This window comes from Vipera ursinii, assembly GCF_947247035.1.
Source record: "Vipera ursinii genome assembly, chromosome: 6".
In the NCBI taxonomy this organism is placed as follows: Eukaryota; Metazoa; Chordata; class Lepidosauria; order Squamata; family Viperidae; genus Vipera; species Vipera ursinii.
This window is the reverse complement of record NC_139515.1, coordinates 22,993,113-23,012,920: the sequence shown is the minus strand read 5'-3', so window position 1 is coordinate 23,012,920 and position 19,808 is coordinate 22,993,113. Positions and strand designations below refer to the sequence as shown.

The 19,808-nt window shown below is 39.5% G+C and overlaps 1 protein-coding gene across 1 annotated transcript in view; it reads left to right on the top strand.

The window, feature by feature from the left end:
- Nucleotides 1–481: 481 nt before the first annotated feature.
- PTPRZ1 (protein tyrosine phosphatase receptor type Z1) overlaps nucleotides 482–19,808 on the top strand; it is a gene marked incomplete at both ends in the record, with an annotated part of 107,250 nt that continues 87,923 nt past the window's right edge. Inside the window, one exon of the mRNA XM_083366525.1 lies at nucleotides 482–542. Coding sequence (XP_083222651.1) covers nucleotides 482–542 — 61 coding nt within the window. The remainder of the gene's footprint in view (nucleotides 543–19,808) is intronic.

The following is a 19,808-nucleotide window of genomic DNA, read 5'->3' as shown; positions in this document are numbered from 1 at the left end:
TGGGCGCGCGACCCTCCCCTCCCCTCGTCCCATCCTCAGACCCCCGACTGCCCCCGCGCCCCAGCCCGCTCCACGCCGCTCCTCCCAGCTTGGCGGCGGCCCCAGCTCGGCTGAGGCGGGTGCTCCTGCCCCCGCGGGAGCGCGCGTCTTGTCACGCTCGTGCTCGGCTCCGCGCATTTCTTCTCGCACGCGCGGACGAGCCCAGAGCCGGCGTCCGCTCCTCTCCGCTCTGCCTCTCGCCGAGCGCCTCGGGCTGCTGCCAGGAGGCTGGGGGAAGGCGCTCCGAGATGCGCTTGGCTGCTCAGCCCGAGCTGGATTCTCTCGCAAGTCCTCGCTAACTGGAGTTTATCCCCCCAGCCCTGCAGCCTTTCCGCCCGGCGAGCTTTTTCTCCGGCGAGAGAAAAGGCGACGTAGCCGGCGAAGAGAGAGCAAAGGGGAGGCTACTTGGAAGAAAAAGGCTAAGCCACAGGACGGGTTGGAAATGCGCCTCCTACGGCATTTGTTGCTTGCTTCCGTCCAGCTCTTCTGCCTCTGTCCAATAGGTGAGTGAGGGCCGCTTGCGCGGCGCCGGCTCGGGCAACTTTGCCTTGGCGCCTCTATCCCATTCTCTTGCCGTGCTTGTATACCGCGCCGTCGAGGAGGCTGGGAATGGTCTCCCAGTCGGTTTTCTTCCCTTGCCTTCCTCCATCGCGTCCCTTCCCTGCCTCCTTCTAGGCGGCTGGAGCAAAACTTCAGAGATGAGGCAGGCGCTTCTGGGTGCCATGCCTGGCGTGAGGAACTACTAGCCCCTTTGGCCGGTGGGCGTGGGACCAGGGCGCCTAGAAGGACGCACCTGCTCTTCTTCTTTTTCTGCGATTGTGGTGGCCTCAGATTGGGGAGGGGCGGGAGTTTATTTAAAGGAAGGGACGGTTCTTGAAAGCTCTCCCCCTGCTTCTGTTTACCGGTGTGTAGGAAGCATAGCTTCCCCTATATACCAGCAGATCGGTAGATCTGAAGAAGCTTCCTCCTTGCATTCTTCCCTCTCTGCCACATCCAGTAGGATTTCATACGGATTGCCATGAAATCGGCAACCGGGGGGGGGGGAGGGGGGAAGAGAGAGAGAGAGCATAGGAAACCCGTTTCAGCCATTCTCCCTGGCAAAATGAAACATTTAGGTGAACATCTGCACATATGACCTAAAAAAGAGAATGAGATAAGGAATAAAAAATTGCCTACAGTCCAAGCAGGGTGTTGACAACAGGCATCAACCTGTCTGTGTCCTGGATATTATATTGTATTACGTGTTCAGGCAGTTAGCCCTGGATGTGAAAGCTCTTTCTTTTGAAATCAATGGCTCTTACCTCCAATGTAGTTAGAAGTGGAATGCAAGGGAGGGAGGAGGTGAAATGTGTTAGGTGGATATCTCACAGTTGCAAAACAATTTATTACTAATCTATGTGCTGCCATCACTTACGTATTCAAATACTGGGGTTTTTTAACACTGCAACTTGCATAATCACATTCAGTTGAAAGTACAATATTCAGTCGAACAGTGCCTTTTCTCCTTTGTAATTAATACCGATACTAGCAAAAGTAGGAATCACATTACACCGATCATTTTACAAGTGTTACAGGTTGACAAGCCAACACTGGAGTTTAAAGGCTATTGTACATTATATTATCAATATTTGCCAGACATAGAAACTATTGTTTCTGTACTGAAAGTAATGATTTGGTGCAATAATTTATATTCAAGACCAGTTTTACTACAAAAAGCATTAATCTATATTCTTTATCCAATGGGTAAACATCCTTTTATTATATTAAACCTCTGTACACCATGACGATTAGTATCCTATTTCAACTAGTTCTGTCATTATTTCACATAGTAAATTAATTTGGGTTCATATATCAAAGCCTGCTAGAAAGACTTAATTTGCAACTAGCTGGGTTTATTGAATAGAGGCTCCAGTAGAATCAGATGAGCGATATAACATTCTTAATGCTTTGGTAGCTACTATGGTTTTAACTGAATTCTTTCAGTCATGGTAAAAAGGTAAAGGTTCCCCCGCACATGCGTGCTAGTCGTTTCCGACTCTAGGGGCCGGTGCTCATCTCCGTTTCAAAGCCGAAGAGCCAGCGCTTGTCTGAGGACATCTCCGTGGTCATGTGGCCGGCATGACTAAATGCCAAAGGCGCACGGAACGCTGTTACCTTCCCACTGGAGTGGTCCCTATTTTTCTACTTGCATTTTTATGTGCTTTCGAACTGCTAGGTTGGCAGAAGCTGGGACGAGTAACAGGCACTCACTCTGTTATGCGGCACTCGGGATTCGACCCGCCAAACTGCCGACCTTCAGATCGACAAGCTCAGCGTCCTAACCCACTGAGTCATGGTACTAGATATTAAAAGTTTGAACAAGAAATAAATGAATGTCAAAATATGTAGACTGGCAGAAAAAAAAATCTAAAATCAATAGTTCAATGTGAACAGAATTCAGGTTATATATTCAAATGAATAACCTTTCTCCAGTTGCTGGACACTGATTCTTTTAATGGGGCAAAACTTGAATTTATGGGACCTTACATTTTCGATATCAATTGCATAAAGACACAAGTTATCTTTCTATAATGAAGGACTGTTTTTTTCTTGAATATTTTCAATAAGCTTACCTTGTTGAAGTGGGTGAGAAGTACAAATATGATTTGGGATGCAAACTAGCATGATATAGATAAGATTTTTTAAAATTTATACAGAGAGTGTAATGTTGGCCATTGTCTAGTAGTTGGTTCCCTATGGATGGCACACCACTGTTTTCAGATGAAGGAAACATAAAAAAAATGATGGGCTATTGGATCAGGGTATTTTATTGTGGATTTTGTTGAGTAGACATTTCTAAGTTAAGGAATTGTTCCCAGATATGAATGAATTGAGCTAATTATTATATAAATTATTACACTTCCTTTGGAAGGTTGAGAGCATTGTTATGAGATGCCATTTCCAATGATACACATTTTCGCTAGTTATTTTATGAAGCTTTAATAGATTTCTTTAAAAAAAAGACCCAATAAAATCTGCTGTAGCAGGTCTATAGCAATAACTGTAATAGTAATTATATTTGTGTTGGCATATATTAGCCCTAACCCTGGCACTACCATAAGTTAAGCTGGCTATCGGTATTGCAACCAAAAATCATGCTCTTGGCAGCTTCATAAAAGGAGCTGAAAAAAAAGAAGCATTTAGGGGACCTTTTCATGATTTGTGATTGTGTAATAGATTGTAAAAAACAGCCTGGTCAGATAAGGTAAGTCTCCTAAGATAGATCTGCTGTTACAGAATATTCTGTACATGAATTGTGGGCATTTGGAGGCTGCTATAGTCCTTAGGTCTTTTATCTCCTTTTCAGGCCCTTTCACTGGTTAGTCATATCTTTTAGGAATATGATATTTGTGCAGAATGTCAGGTGAAGACAGGAATTCCACTAGTATATTGACTACAATGCTGCATAATGGAAAACCTAACTGAGCTGGCTTGGGTAATCTTGAATATGATATTGGAGACCCTCAGGGCATTGGAGGACTTCATGACTTCATACTGAAGCTGTCATCCTTGAGAGGAAAGCTTATGTTTTTGTGGATTTCCTGGTTTCTTCATCTTTTACCAGTCCATTTCACAGAATGCCCACGAGGCAAGTAATCTTATTCCTTAATCTCATTTTTATCACAGTGGGAAATAATCTTTGAGGGGTCCTTGGTGCTCTCTCAGTTTAGTTGCTTTCTATAAGATGTTTCACCCAAACTAGGTAACATCATCAGTTCTAGCATCAAGGACCCCTCATTTCAACCCTGAGCTACAAATACTCTCCTTTATTGAAATAATCTTTATATCGATTTCAGAGTAGTGTCAATGCCATGGATGGATCATTGCCAGGTGCAGGATTATTATTAAACCAAACTCATTGAACAGGGCAGTATATACTGTAAGTTTGGCTGGTCCAGATCTTAAGTATGGTAGAGCTAACTGGGAGTGCTTTCTTGAACTTGGCTGACCACTCTGTTGCAACCTGGTATAGATAGGAAAGAATGTTTTCCCCCAGGATATTTTTTTTCCTTGCCCCATGTTGGGGGTCTATGGTGTATAATAGTATACAGAATGGTTGCAGGTGATGTAACCTGAGTGACTATTGGGCACATCTGAGGATGAATCTGATCAGTCAAAATAGAAGCAATATAGATACAGTTGAACCAAGTAATTTTTGTTATGAAGATGAAGAGATTCATTTCATGAATTGGCAAGTCTACCTGATCCATCTCAACAAAGTAATTCAGATGATCTTGAACAGTGTTGAGAGAGCAGATTCCTTTTAGCCCTATATGAATGAAATGAAATGCTGAATGAAATGCTTCTATTCTGGATGCTTCAGAATTGCCCAAGAATAGGTCAGTCACCTAGCCCAGAAAACCTTCACTAAGTTCCAACAGAGCTGACCATATCAAGCAGGTACCACAGGGTCTCAGAGCTTGTATTAACTATTGGCCAAAGGATGTTGCAATTGGTAGCTTTGGGTAATACACTAATACCATCTGATTACATTATGAGCACCTTGAGCTCTCTCTCTTTCTCTGTGTAATATTGCTTAGAAGTATACTTGGTTTGATGCCATTTTGAGAAGTAGTATTCTTGATGAGTCTAATGCACCATGTAATCTGATTTCTTAGGACTGTGTACTTCAGATTCACATCACAAAAGGTTCTTTGAAGTATTTAAGGGCACAAAAGTGGCACCTTTTGCAATTCTTCAAAGCATCTGTATCTTTTCTCAAGATTGTGCAGCTGGCTTCTGCAGCTGTCATACATTCCTGGAAAAAAAGTACAGGTAATTTAAAGATTTGCTGATATGTTTAGGCATCTTTCTGGAATTGAATCCAAGCACTGTACACTCTTAATGTTTATCTGGATAAGTTGCTTCCCTTAATTGGTCTCCTGCTTTCCTGTGATATTAATGTGCAACAAGATGGGCTTCCTAGAATTTTCCAGAAAGTTAGAAGGATGAATTATAGGTCGTCCTTGATTTACAACATTTTATTTAGTGACCATTCAAAGTTACAATGGGGTAACATTCACTTAACAACTTTTTCACTTAGCTACAGAAATTTTAGGCTCAATTGTGGTCATAATGTGAGGGCCAACTCTGTAGCCCACAACTCCTTAAAAGTCATCCATCTCTGATTCATATATTCCAGTTTTGATGTGGAGACAGTTCTGATCATCCCCATAAATGATCTGTATGGCAAAATAAAAGTTTGATACTCCTGATCTATCTTTGACTTGATATTATTGACCATGACATCCCAGGAAGTTGGGATTCCTACAAAAAGTGCTATATTAATCTCTTATTTATATATAATTTATAATTTATATATAAGAATGTACTAGTAAGTATCACTGTGGATTTGCAACTAATTATCATTAGTAGTATGCTGATGGTTCTCAGCTGCAGTCTTTTTATTTCAAGTCCAGGTTTGGATTCTCTTCTGCTCTGCATAACTTTAGGCTGTAAAGAGAAGAAACTGAACTGAATAGAGTTCAAGAATATGGCTTGATTTGGGAATTTGATCAGGATTGGGTTGCATTTCTTCAGAGAGATTAGACTGAACACTTAGGAATTCTTGGAGCCAATATTAATGTTGGACCACCACATTATATAAATGACAAGAGAGGCCTTTGATTGATAACCCTGGCAAAGCATAGATAAGGTCAGAGAGTAAAACAAACATTTTAAAATGCTATAATGGTGTTTTAGTTTTGAGATCATATTCCAAGGACTTAAATACACAGCAGTCTCCAACCTTTCCGACTCTGCAAACCAGCGGAGGTGGTGATGGTGGTGGCAGGGTGGGGGAGAGGGGATGGTTTCACATGCACATGCCACTTTCACAAATGTAATGGCTCATGCTCATACACACACCCCACTTCCACGGCCCAACCTCGCACTGGGCCACAGACGGGGTTGGGGACCCCTGGTATAACATGATATTTTCTCTAAACTAGGGGCTGCTAATCTGCACTTCAAAAATCTGGATGACCACTAGATGGAAGCAAAAAGATGTAGAGAACTCTTAACCTTTTTCTGCTATTTCAAAATTGTCAGATTATTTTTTGCAGCCTGATCTGGTGACCTTTCTTCAAGGCTTTAGGAAGTCCTGGATTACTTAAATGTTATTTTAAAATCTGAAGAAGATAAAAGATAGATTAAAATAGTACACAGCTACTATGTAGAGGAACAGAAGTAGTCTCATGTTAATGTTCATTATATGGGAGCAATCCTATTAGCTAATATTTTATTTATTTAAACTTATATAGTGAACCCCCCCCCAAGCCAAAACATTTCTGTGTGGTGAACAAAATCCAATGGAGAACACAGCATAAATAATCAATAACCATACAAAACCCAGCCCAATAAAGATGACAGATTATTTGCATGTGTTTGTGGCAATATATAAGCTATCTAAAAGAAACAATGCTGAACCGATACCATAATCAGTTGATGCGCCCTCACTTTTTCTTTATTCTTCAAAGTAGTTGGATAGTTTACAGCAATCAATACAGTGTGTCAAAGTGCTGGTTTTGAGCCTATTTAGACCTACACACTGCAACAGGATTGAAAATAGCTTAAATAGTATTCTGGCATCCTTGCATTATTTTTCTGGGCAGTGTGTTCCACTGAGAACTGTGGAATTACTGTGAAGTAATTAATTTGAGTACTGTCATCTTAGCAACTCTTGTTTCCCTCCTTTCTTCTACTTGTCATTTAAATGGTCAGTTCCCACTGTGGCTGCCTATTTAATTAGGAACTTAAGGGTGAAATGGTTTAGCTCTTTTACTGACAATTTCAATTCCTCTTGAAACAGTCTGATTCAATCCCTGGAAATCTGATCTCTAATAGAAGAGCATCAAAGAGCTTTATTCTTTGCAAATTCTTGTACTTTTTAAACTTTTCCAATTTGACTCATATTTTGGATAATGAACTCATTATCTTTATCAACTCTTTTTCTCATTAAGGCGAGGGACTATTTGGAGATACCAGAATATTTTATTTTTTTTGCCTGAGGAAACAAAAGTAATCTTGGAAAAGATGATAAAGCTTTGATTAATAAAACTGAAAAATGCTACCCATCACTGCAAGAGCTATTTCTCTAAGGAAACCGCTACATTTTACAATATTTATATATTAGGGTTTTGGGTTTTTTTTGAGGGTAGACATAAATCATTTTCTGTTTTATAGGTACTGTAGAAAAAATGCAGCACTACTGAAAAATATGTTGAAAAGAAGACAGATTATTTTCATAGAATAACTAAAATACACTAATAGGATTATTCCAGAATAATGAGATTGAAGAAGCATCCTTATTTAGTTTCAAATATGTCATTTCTTTTTTTTTTAAAAAAACCATAAAATATCGGAGAACCCTCTATCCTTAATTGCAAAAGATCCTAAAGACATATTAGAAGGGAAGTTTTTTTTCTCCCCTCTCATCATTATTTTTTTTAGGCAATGTGCTTGCTTAATTATTTTCTAGTTTTATTTCTATCAATTTTACCAAGCAACTTAATGTCAGTTAATTAAAACTGTAATGTTTTAAATTTATATGATGCAGTGTGAAAACTCAGGGAAGCATGCAACCATGTAAATTCAAGTTAATTTCATAAAATCATAGGCTTGGAAAGGGCCTTGGTGATCTTGCTAGTACTGTTGCATGAATGTCTTTTCAAATCACATTAATCAAATTTCATTAAGGATTTTTAAAATGAATAAAATTGATTTAACACTCATAAAGGGCAATTTTTTGAAACTAAACATTGAGAAAACCAAGATCATGGCATCCGGCCCTCTCAATTCCTGGCAAATACTGTAGATGGGGAAGAAATGGAGGTAGTGACAGATTTTATTTTCCTGGGCTCCAAGATCACTGCAGACAGGGACTGCAGCCAAGAAATTAAAAGACGCCTGCTCCTTGGGAGGAAAGCCATGGCAAATCTAGACAGCACAGTAAAAAGCAGAGACATCACCCTGCCAACAAAAATGTGTATAGTCAAGGATATGGTCTTTCCAGTTGCAATGTGTGGCTGTGAAAATTGGACCATAAGAAAGGCTGAGTGCCAAAGAATTGAGGCCTTTGAACTATGGTGCTGGAGAAGATTCCTGCGAGTCCCTTGGACTGCAAGGTGATCAAACCGGTCAGTCCTAGAGAAAATCAACCCTGACTGCTCTTTAGAAGGCCAGATCCTGAAGGAAGGACTCACTGGAGAAGAGCCTAATGCTGGGAAAGGTTGAGGGCAAGAGAAGAAGGGGACGACAGAGAATGAGGTGGCTGGATGGAGTCACTGAAGCAGTAGGCGTGAGCCTAAATGGACTCCAGAAGATGGTAGAGGACAGGAAGGCCTGGAGGAATGTTGTCCATGGGGTTGCGATGGGTTGGACATGACTTCACAACTAACAACAACAACAACAAGGGGCAATTTATGTGTTAATTATTCTTTCAAGAGGTGGCAGCAAGAATGTGTGGATTGTTTTACTCTGAAAGTCTTTTCAATAATGGCAATCTTGTTAGGTTGTTCACATTTTTTAGTATTCAAGTTTTCAGATATATTAATGATGTTCTGTTTAGTAGACCAATAATATAAGCTGTTTATTATAAGTGAAAAATATTGGGACATCTCAGCTTCCCTATGACCAGCGCATAGATGATCTTAAATATAACAAATATGAACTAAATATAAGCAGAGATCTTGCTGGTGCATAATTGATTCTCTTAACTACTATGTTGCTCAAAGAAGTAGATATCTATCAGAGATTCCATTTTCTTCATAGGTTGCTGTGGGAACTCACTACTCCTCTCTGTTATTCAAAATATTACAGCAATTTGAGAAGCTATTGTTGGAACTGATACTTCACAAAATTATGTCCCTCTCTGTATATATGTATATGTATACGTATAGGGACGCGGTGGCTCAGTGGGTTAGGATGCTGAACTTGTGTATCGGAAGGTCGGCAGTTTGGCGGGTCGAATCCCGAGTGCCGCGTAGCAGAGTGAGCGCCTGTTACTCGTCCCAGCTTCTGCCCACCTAGCAGTTCGAAAGCACGTAAAAATGCAAGTAGAAAAATAGGGACCACTACGGTGGGAAGGTAACAGCGTTCCGTGCTAGTCATGCCGGCCACATGACCACGGAGACGTCCTCGGACAAGCGCTGGTTCTTCGGCTTTGAAACGGAGATGAGCACCGGCCCCTAGAGTCGGAAATGACTAGCACGCATGTGCGGGGGAACCTTTACCTTTACTATATGTATACGTATATGTATATATAAGATATTTTAGCATGAAATATTTTCCAAAAGTAAATGATGATAGGGCTTAATGCAGGTAAGTTTTTAATCCTAATTGGTTTTTTATTTATACATACATACGGTAGTATTCCAAAATTTTTGGACACCTTATGAGAATATATGATATTCTAATGTCATTTATAACATACTAAACCTTACAGATATTTTTTATCATCAATCTAGTACTCTTCAGTTGTGTTGGAAAATCTAGGAATTCTAAAACATCAATTTTGAAAAAGGCTAGTGTTTACAATACAGCCTAAGACCCTCTCTGTTACTTATCTTTCACATATTGCTTTCATTTTTATTGTTGTTTAAACTTTAATTTAAACTGATTTAAAAATGCATAAGCAAAACTCAGCATATGTACGTACGTATGTAGGTATGTAAGTATCTCCAAAGAGTTTCTAGAATGAAAACACAATCAATTGTGGTATGTCACACTGGTTAAGAGGCAGTGAGATTAGGTGTGGTGTAACTATTGCACAAATGTAATATAGGACAGCCTGCGGAATTGTTTTAGCTTTGAGCCCAACATGAATTAAGTTGTGCAACATAATTATTTGGCTCTGTTCAGATAAGCTAATTAGGGGTTTCTGTGGCAGCAAGATTGCTCGGATAATACTGAGGATGGGTTTGCTTTATTAATGTGTACTTTTCAGGTATTGTTTTAAAAAATATGCATCACATATTAGTACGCAGAATTATGTGAAATAACCAAACTGTTCATTAGCTGCAATATTGGGCCAGAGTATGAAATGGATTTATATTCACATGTACCTAGAGGTATATTTTAGATACTATTGAGTCTTAAAATGACAGTAATGATCATTATGTTAAAGTTTCATAGGGATTGGCACAGCTTTCTAAGGGTGGCCATATTTCCCTATCAATATCTGAACAGCCATTTTCTGGTAAACAATTTCCTTCTGTGTCATTATTGTCACAATAGGGCGGCTAAGTAAAGGATGGTCTACAACCAATAGAGTGAGGGACGTTGTTGTGGTTGCATGAGGTTAAGAATAGGGATGACCAGGTGTCCCTCTACGTTTGACTCATTACAGTTTGCCTGTCAGAAGAACTGCTCTACAGAAAATGAACTTTCCTGTGTGCTTCATCTTAGTTTGGCACACCTGGAGGAGAAAAATACTCATGTGCAAATGCTGTTTGTTGATTTTAGTTCAGCATTCAACACAATCGTTCTTCAGCATTTGGTGAACAAACTGGGCCTATTAGGTTTTAATACTTCTTTATGTAAATGGATACTTGACTTCCTTATTGATAGGCCTCAGTTTGTGTGAGTTGGAAGGAAAGTTTCCAATTCCATCTTTTTGAGTATGAGTTCCCCACAGGGCTGTGTTTTGAGTCTGTTTTTGTTCACCTTGATGACCCATGACTGCTGTGCCAAGTCTGCTATAAATCCTATTGTGAAGTATGTGGGTGACACGACAGTGGTGGTGGGTCTTATCTGAGATGATAACAAAGATTCTTATAGGGAGAAGGTGAAGGCTTTGGTGGACTGGTACAATAAAAATAACCTGGTTTTGAATGTTAATAAAACAAAGATCATTGTTGTGCTAGCGGCCCCATTTGTGGCAAGTGTGTGCTCATGGCCCCATTTGTGCATGTGCATGTAAAGGTGCCTACCCCTCCCTTTCCCTCTGGGCTGCTAACCCAGAAAGGTTGGGGACCTCTGCCTTATGCCATCCATTTTGTAAATTCACAGAATTCTTTTTTTCATCAAGTATATGTATACGTATACATGTGACTGTGATGTTTCTCTGTGTCATATATGTATGTGTATGTGGGTATATGCATAATGGTATTTTTTGAGAGTTGAATGCAATACAATTTCATTTTAATGAATGCTGATTAGTGTACATTTAAAGTGACAATAAAGTTTCTGTTCTGTTCTGTTGTATTCTATTCTTTTCTCTGCAGCATCAGTTGAGGAGTGAGGGTGAGAGGGACTTGGGGGGAAAGAGGAGAAGGAAAGCAGTTTCACCAAGGAAAACATGATGGGGAAACTGAGGATGACCTGCTTGAGGGGAGGCGGGCCCTGTGGTTCAGATCTGTCCTGTTCTGCCCTCTAATATTTATTCCTGTAGCCAAGGCATCAAATCCTTGATTGTTGTGGCCTCCACCTACTTTTACTGTATTAAATTTTAGTTCAGTAGAAGACAACCCTCATTCATAATCTGATTGCAGATGAGACTACCATTTGGTGCTATAATTGAGACCTGGAGGATCCCAGGGAAGAAAGTTACCCTCCTGGAGATATGTCCACCTGTTTTTCATGTTTTGCACATTCGCAAGCCCAGGACACAAAGGGGCAGGTGGGGATTATTATGGTGTTTAGAGGCTTTGCTTGGCAAATCATTGGTATGGGACACCTTGGTTGAAATTGAGTTTTAAGAAGCAGATGAATTTTGTCATGGCTGCAGTTACATCTTTCCCTAAATTACTACATTCCGTTGCCTGGTGACAGTCAAGTCCCTGAGGTTTATTTATTTATTTATTTTTATTTTAATTCCATTTATATCCCGCCCTTCTCCGAAGACTCAGGGCGGCTTACAAGCTTAGCAGTTTATGGTTCTTGGATACTTTAAACTGCTCCTAGGTGCAGTCTGGGACAGCCCAGTAATTCATGTCCAACATGGCAACCATGGAATGGGAATTGCATTTTGCCTTGGGATAATTGTGATGTGATTTAGGAATATCAATTAAAATATCAATCCATTGTCACAATCAAATCATTTTCTGATGGTTTTTTGACTTTTTGGTGCTGCCCCTGACTGTCAGACACAAGTGACCAGATCCTCATACAGTATGAAGGATTCAAACGAAATATTTTATTGTATTCTGTTTATAATACAGGAATCTTTCATGCTTTCATGTTCATGGGAACAGATAGATGAGGTTTGTGTTTGTGTTTGCGTGTTTGCTAGTCCTGGATCTTTTGCAGCTGTACAATAATTCAAGGCTAATTCCCTGCTTCATCCCTCCTTCCTACCTTACTGGGCTTATGGTTTTCCCCAAGGCGTATAGGTTTCTGTTTGGAATGGGCAAGTGATATGGGTGTTGGCTCAGATTACTGAGCCAGATTACTCTCACTGTGTGTTGTTCCTGGATGCTTCTTGGTTTTCTGAGGAATGTCAAGAGATGAAATGGCAGAATAGATGTCTAGAGTATCATTGGAGGAAGATGAACAATGAATTTGACCAAAACCATATTAGAGATTATGTTGTAACAATAAGAATAGCAAAACATATTTTTCTACCCTTATGTATCTGCAGCTAGACATACCAGAGACCATATTTAAAGTGACATTATCTTTGCTGGGAAGGGACAGGACACAGGAATATTTGGATGGCCACTGTGAGGAACATTTGTGGCCTATGGTAGACAAAACTGCTCAGAGTTGCTTGGAATTGGACTCCATTTGAGCAGGTTATACCAATGTAATAGAAGCATGTTTTTGTATAGTTATTTGAACCAGTAATTCTGATGAAGTAGACAGGATCTTCAGATCTGGTAATGCAGTGACTTGCTAAATAGTTCCATATTCTTCCTGTTTGGTAAAGGCTGTATGAGGGAATGGTATGTAATTGAACACATGTGATAATATATATATTTAGAGAAAGGGTGATAATACCAATAGAAAATGGTATGCCTTCTGCTCACTGGACCTGACAGTCTTGGAGAAAAATTATCCAGTGTCTTATCTTTCCTTCTTAAGGAAGGTTGTTGAGAAGATAGTTGGGTTACAGACCTAGAAAATATGGATTGTCTAGATTACTTTCATTTAGATTGCAAACTGGAACATGACGCTGATACAGCATTTGTCATCTTACTGATGATATCTGCTGGAACTGGGCCAAGAATCTGGGAAAACAGTGGTTTTCAATACTAATGAACATGGTATCATTCTTGACCTCCTAGAGGGATTAGAGGTAAGAATCATGGCACTCGGTTGTTATCTTCCTTCCTCTTGTGGTCGGATCAAGCTAATGTTGATTGATTGTGGGAGGGAGACATCAAGCCAGCATCTTCTGTCATATGAACTGCCTTAGGGCTCAGTGCTCTCACTTTTCTTGCTTCAACTCAAGTTCTTTATTTCAGTCAAGGACCAGCAAACAGCTTCTGTTTAATTTCTGCAGGAGACTGCTATAATTTCTTTTTCTTTGGGGCCAGATATCATCCATTCACTGTTAAGTACCCTCTAGAAAGTCAATCATACTTTGGTCACCTTGTGTTTAGATGAATGCGTTGCACTCTATATGGAACTGATCTTGAATATCATAGAAACTGCAGCTGGCCCAGAACATAGAAACACAGGCAGTGCTAGGCATACCATGGTATGTTCATGCAACACTCTTTCTCTATGATCCACACTAGTTACCAATAGGCTTCTAGGTGCAATTCATGGTGTAGGTTGTCAGCTATAAAGCCATTTATGGAACAGGTCCAAGGCACTGTCTGACTCCCATAGTTTCTGGTCATCCTACAATCTGGCAGAGTCAGCATGTTGTGGGTCCATAGATTAAATAGTGTCATATGATGGAATTTGGGAAGTGGACTTTCTCTGTTAGTTCCTGCCCTTTGGATTGATACAGCTTATCCCAAGATTCATATGCCCTCCTCCATGTTTACCTTATTCAAATAAACCCTTAAAACTGGTCTGTTCTCTAGGCCTTGGGTTATTGTGGGTGATGGACTCCTTATGGGGTTTGTCAGAAGTTTGGTATTGTTTCCAGAGATATGCTTCTTGGTTGGTATTGCTTTAAATTGTCTTATACTGTATGCTATTCAGAGTAATGATAGAGTCAGGCAGCCTATAAATTAATTAAACAAGCAAATATACATGCTTATACCTTAAAATTGATACCTTCTAATGGTGCCATCAAAACATACCAGTTATAATTTCTTTTTTTCCTTTTTCTTTTTCCTTTCCTTGATGTGTTTTATTTCTTTTTCTTTTCCTTCTTTGCTAGTAGGCAGGCCTTCAGCTCTGTGGTGTAGTGTGGTGATAACTCCCATTTTGTGCTCCAGTGGATGATGAGAATCAAAATGTAAACACTGATCTGTGTTTGGAGGGGTTTCCTGTAAATTATCTAGCTATACATTGAGAAAACTGGAAACTGACATTCTCCATGGTAGACCCTTAACTGTAGCACTGCTTGTTTTCAGAAGTCACACCAACCCTTATTCTTTCATCCTTCGAGGAATTTGGAAGAACATGGTTTGTTTGACTGTGGTTGCTGGGAGTGGAGTTTATTGGGTTATGTATTTGAGGGTTTTATTTCTGTAAGGCACTCTTGTAGTCACCATGAATGCGCTGAGCAGCCATCTATTTTTTTAAAAAATCAATAAATACATAAACAAACCTCTTCCATAGAGTATTTATAAAGACGATTAACTGGAAGGTAGCAACTGATGAATAGGGTGCTGATGAATATATTACTGTAATAAATATATATATAAATAAATGTGGGCCCTGATTTTCAAACTCTTCCATCTATTGCTTTCTTTTCCTTACGTCAAAGAGATTCAATGATTCTACAGCCTATCCAAGAATGAAGGAAAGGGCTACAGGCTACACGTGGAGGAAAACCATATAAATCTTGAACAATGTTAATCGCTTTCTGGATCAGACCTTGTTTATTGGTCAATCTTTCAGCAGTTATAGATGTCCAGATAACTGTATCCTCATTTCTTGGATTATTATTCCTTATTCTAGTATAATAAAACATGTCTAACATATGACAAGCTTACTATAACTTGCAACATAATACAAAGTCATGAAATCTCAAGCTGCTCTACTTGAAGTCACCTTGACGTGAATGTTTTATTTCCTCAAAGTCTGTTTCTATCAACAGTGAAAGAGGGAGCCTGCTGGCGGAAGAATGGCTGCTACATCACCTGAATCCCAATTCTATTTGCGAAACTCATTACTAGCCACAAACATTCCAGGCTAACACAATATTGGAGACTGGAATTAAAAATAGCAGAATCCTTAGAAAACTGCTTTTAATCCTCCCCTAATTAATGCTTCGGTAAAAATCTAAATTAATTTAAATCCAATACTTTAATTAAAGCCTGAAAAAAGTTATAGATAAGTAACGTTGTTGTTTATAGAAAAATGAGATATAAAATTATACATTTTTGGAAGACACTTACATTTTTCAGTTTTACTGACATATTATTGTTTTTTAAAATGGAATGTATTATGTAGAAATAAAGGGCTCCAGATGGAGTTTAATGAATAAAGACCTTTTTTCAGCCTGTACAACTGTAACTTGTACATTTTCTTGGCAAACCATTAAGAGTTTCCAGTTTGACTGGCTTTCTCTTGCTTTAAATTTTGTATCAGCTACATTTACCATTGCAAGAGTGACTTGACAGCCTTAAATTTAATTTTATAGAAATGCTGTCCTTAAGTATGGTCTGGTATGAATTATCCAGTGAATTAATGGGACAATGTGAATCAAAAGTTTAAAAATTCATTTTGTGGACCAGCAGGATAAAATGCTTCAATCCAGCTTTTCTAAAAAAAAAAAAAGAACCCCAGACATTTGCTAAGTTAGACAGGCATATGCCATTCTTCCTTTCCTTTCCAGAACACACCTCACTGGTTAGGTGCTGTTCTGTGACCTATTAGGCAGGTATTTAACTCAGATTTGTAGTTAACTATTTATATGAAAAAAGGGACGTGGTGGCTCAGTGGGTTAGGATGCTGAGCTTATCGATCAGAAGGTCAGCAGTTTGGCGGGTCGAATCCCGAGTGCCGTGTAACAGAGTGAGCGCCTGTTACTCATCCCAGCTTCTGCCAACCTAGCAGTTCGAAAGCACATAAAAATGCAAGTAGAAAAATAGGGACCACTACGGTGGGAAGGTAACAGCATTCCGTGCGCCTTTGGCGTCTAGTCATGCTGGCCACATGACCACAGAGACATCCTCTGACAAGTGCTGGCTCTTTGGCTTTGAAACGGAGATGAGCACCAGCCCCTAGAGTCGGAAACGACTAGCACGAATGTGTGGGGGAACCTTTACCTTTACCTATTTATATGAAAATAGTTTTAGGTAGTCTTATTTGCTGGTGTGAGCAACACTTGCAAGATTTTTTTTTAATCTGCCTTTAACTTAAGGTGGCAAACATACCTCATACTCCTTCCTCCTTCTATTTTTGCCATAGCAGCAACCCTGTGAGGCAAGTTGAGCTGAGTGAGTGGCCCAGAGTTACCTAGCTAGCTTTCATGCCTAAAGTGGGATTAGAATTCAGTCTCCTGATTTTTGGTCTGGTGCCTTAACCATTAGATCACTAGACCACTGGCCACATGTGTTTTTTTAAAATATATGTAGTATGCATGTCAGGTAAGCTCACTCACATCTATGATTGAGAATCTTTGCTATAGATCCTTATTGATCAAATGCTGCATACTGTATATTGTGAAGTTGAAGGAAATAAATAATATCAGATGGAGGCAATTTTGTAATATTTCTTAGGTTATCTAAGAAGAACGACCTTCAGAAGCTGAGGATAAGCTAGAAAAATAAATTGTTTAATTCTTCTAACTTTGATTGCTTGATTGCTGTAGTAGTTCAGAGTCACAAATGGTCCAGTCAATTGCAACAAGAACACAGTGCATTTAAAAATGCAACATTCTTTTACAACGTATTGCTCTGAACAGCTATATAGAAGAAAGCAAGTTGGCAATAGCAGTTTAACATGCAATATTGTCTTAATAAATAAATTAAGTACAGTAGATGTTCCATGATTGATTGATTGATATCCCACCTTTATTATATAGTCCACACCTTCATTTTCCTATTTTCACTACTCTATCAACTCTGCAAGGTAAGGTAGATGGAGAGAGAGTGAATGGCCCCAAGTCACTCAGCTGGCTTTCATGGCTAAGGCAGGGCTAGAATTCATAGTCTCCTGTTTTCTAGCCCAGTGCCTTAACCATTAGACCAGACATGTCAAACACAAGGCCCGGGGGCCAGATCCGGCCCACGGTGGTTTCATGTGGCCCGTGAAGCCACCCTGGAAACAGTGAGGGAACGGCCCCCACTGCCTTGGCCCTGGCCCAGAGACCCTCCTTCTGCCAGAGACCCTCAGATCTGTCCCACTCCTGCCCAGGCCCCCATAGGCACCCTTGATGCGAATGATGTAGAGCTGGCCATGCCCACCCAGTAGGCCATACGCACTCTAGCCATGCCCACCCAGGCCATACCCACCCGGCCCCTTGAGGGCAACCACAATGCTGATGCGGCCCTCAATAAAATTGAGTTTGACACCCCTGCATTAGACCAAACTGGCTCTATTTTGGCCACTTAAGTTTTGTTTATATACTTACCACTCACCAGGAAATGGGGAAACAGGAGTTTTAACTTTAGATTTTTATGAGTTACTGTATTGCACACTCATGTTTTGCAATGTTTTAGGTTTTTGGCACCAGTTGTTTAGGCAAGAAAACAAGCAGTAAGTAATGTGGGCATCTGAATACAACTAAATCCAGTAGCATTTGCTTACTGCAAGTTTTTTTTTAAAAAATGGTTAATTTATGAATTATTCTCTTTGCTCATTCATAACCAATTGGTCTCTCCAAGAGAACTTGGAAGTGCTACTATTCTCAGGGATTCCAAATCAGAGTTTTTCTCTCTTTTTTATAATTGTAGGTTTGGGATTGCATTGCATTTTTTGCCCAACGAATCTATCTAGCAGAGAAATGTTCTAATTTTTTACCCTGAGTAGGTATTCATCCTATTTTCTAAGAAAATTCAGAAAGGAAATGATCAGTAAGCAGAAGCTCACATATTTGTGGCTGAACTTTGGCAAGACTGAGTGGCTATGGCTTGTAGGGCCCCCGCTGGAGCCAGTGTTTTTTCATTTTTGGATGTACATCCCAGGCAAAACCAGTTTGCAATCTGGACATCCTTCTGGACTCACGGTTTCTAGGTGGCAGATGGCTATTGTGACCAGGAGGACTTTTCATAATCTCATTTTGTGTGGCAGTTGTCTGCCTCCTGGGTGGTACCTCCTGAGTGGATTACTGTCTGGATGATGTGAAAGCTACAACTGGTTGAGAAAGCAGTACCTTGGGCTTTTATGGGTATACCACAGTACACCCAAGTACCATGAGCAACACTGCTTGCAGTATGCTTTTGAGTAGAATTCAAGGTGCTGGTTATCACTTACAAAGCCTTCATGGCATGGGGCCAAGTCCTCTCAATTAAAGAATGTCATGTAATAGGGCCCAGGAATGGATCTTTTTTTTGTCTTTTGGAACAATATATCCCTGAGATTAGATGGGCCCACAACCCTGCTAGCATTTTGTGCAGCATTGAAGTACTTATTGTTTGTGCTCCAAGGCATAAATGGTCAAAAGGTTAAATGAAATGTTGTTGTATGGTTGAATGTTTTTTGGGTTTATTCCTAGTGCTTTTAATATGCTGTTGGATATCCAGAATCACATATGTACAATAGGCAGCCATATAAATTAAAGGAACAAATAAAGTGAAGTGTGTGGATTATGACTAAGAATAAATGACAAGGTTGTGAAAAGTAGATTAAGGCAACAAATAGACCAGCTCAAATGAACAAGGTGAATGGATCAGTTGTATGCTGAGAACATAATAGATCTGAAAGCACAGCACCATTAAAATGTTTTTAAAAGGAGTCAGGTGGTTTATAAGCAATTATCTCAAGAAGAAAAACTACCATACATCAGTCAAGAGAATTAAAAAGTCCTGTAAATAAAAAAAATCTTTCATTTTCTTTCTGCCAATAATGTTCATAAAACTAAGTAGACGAAATTGTGTTCAAATTCCTTATAAAATAATTTTGGCTACTCTAACCTAAATAAATGAATACACCATGGTACATTAACACTGTGGTGATACTGATGAATTCTGCAATTCTCTTCAGGTTTTAATTAGAAAAGTTCATGTACACTGCTTATGTTCAATCTACTCTACCTATGTTCACATACTGTCATTCAAAATACTTCAACTTATTGAAATTGAACAGCGTTCAGTAAAAACTTCAAGATGAAGAATCAAGTATATTCCTGTATGTAACCAAAAGGCTTAACCCCGCCATGGGAAGAAGCATATAGTGTCTTCATCATAGTCTATCATATGTAACAGTGGCTTTATTTTATTGTATTGCACTAAATCCTTGTTATAATTGGTATGTCTCCACTGAACATCTAAGAAACAATGACTGCATGGAAAATCAGAACAATGTATTCCGTATTCACTCAATGCAACATAAACAAGAGAAAATCTGCTCCTCTATATATGAAGTTACCTTCATTTTGTTGTTAAAGATGAACTATTGTTAGTGTTGCATTTCTATGCATAGATACAATATATGTCAGACCCAAACATATGTTTGTTGCATTGAAAGGAAGGCATTTTTCAAGTACAATGCCAATATGA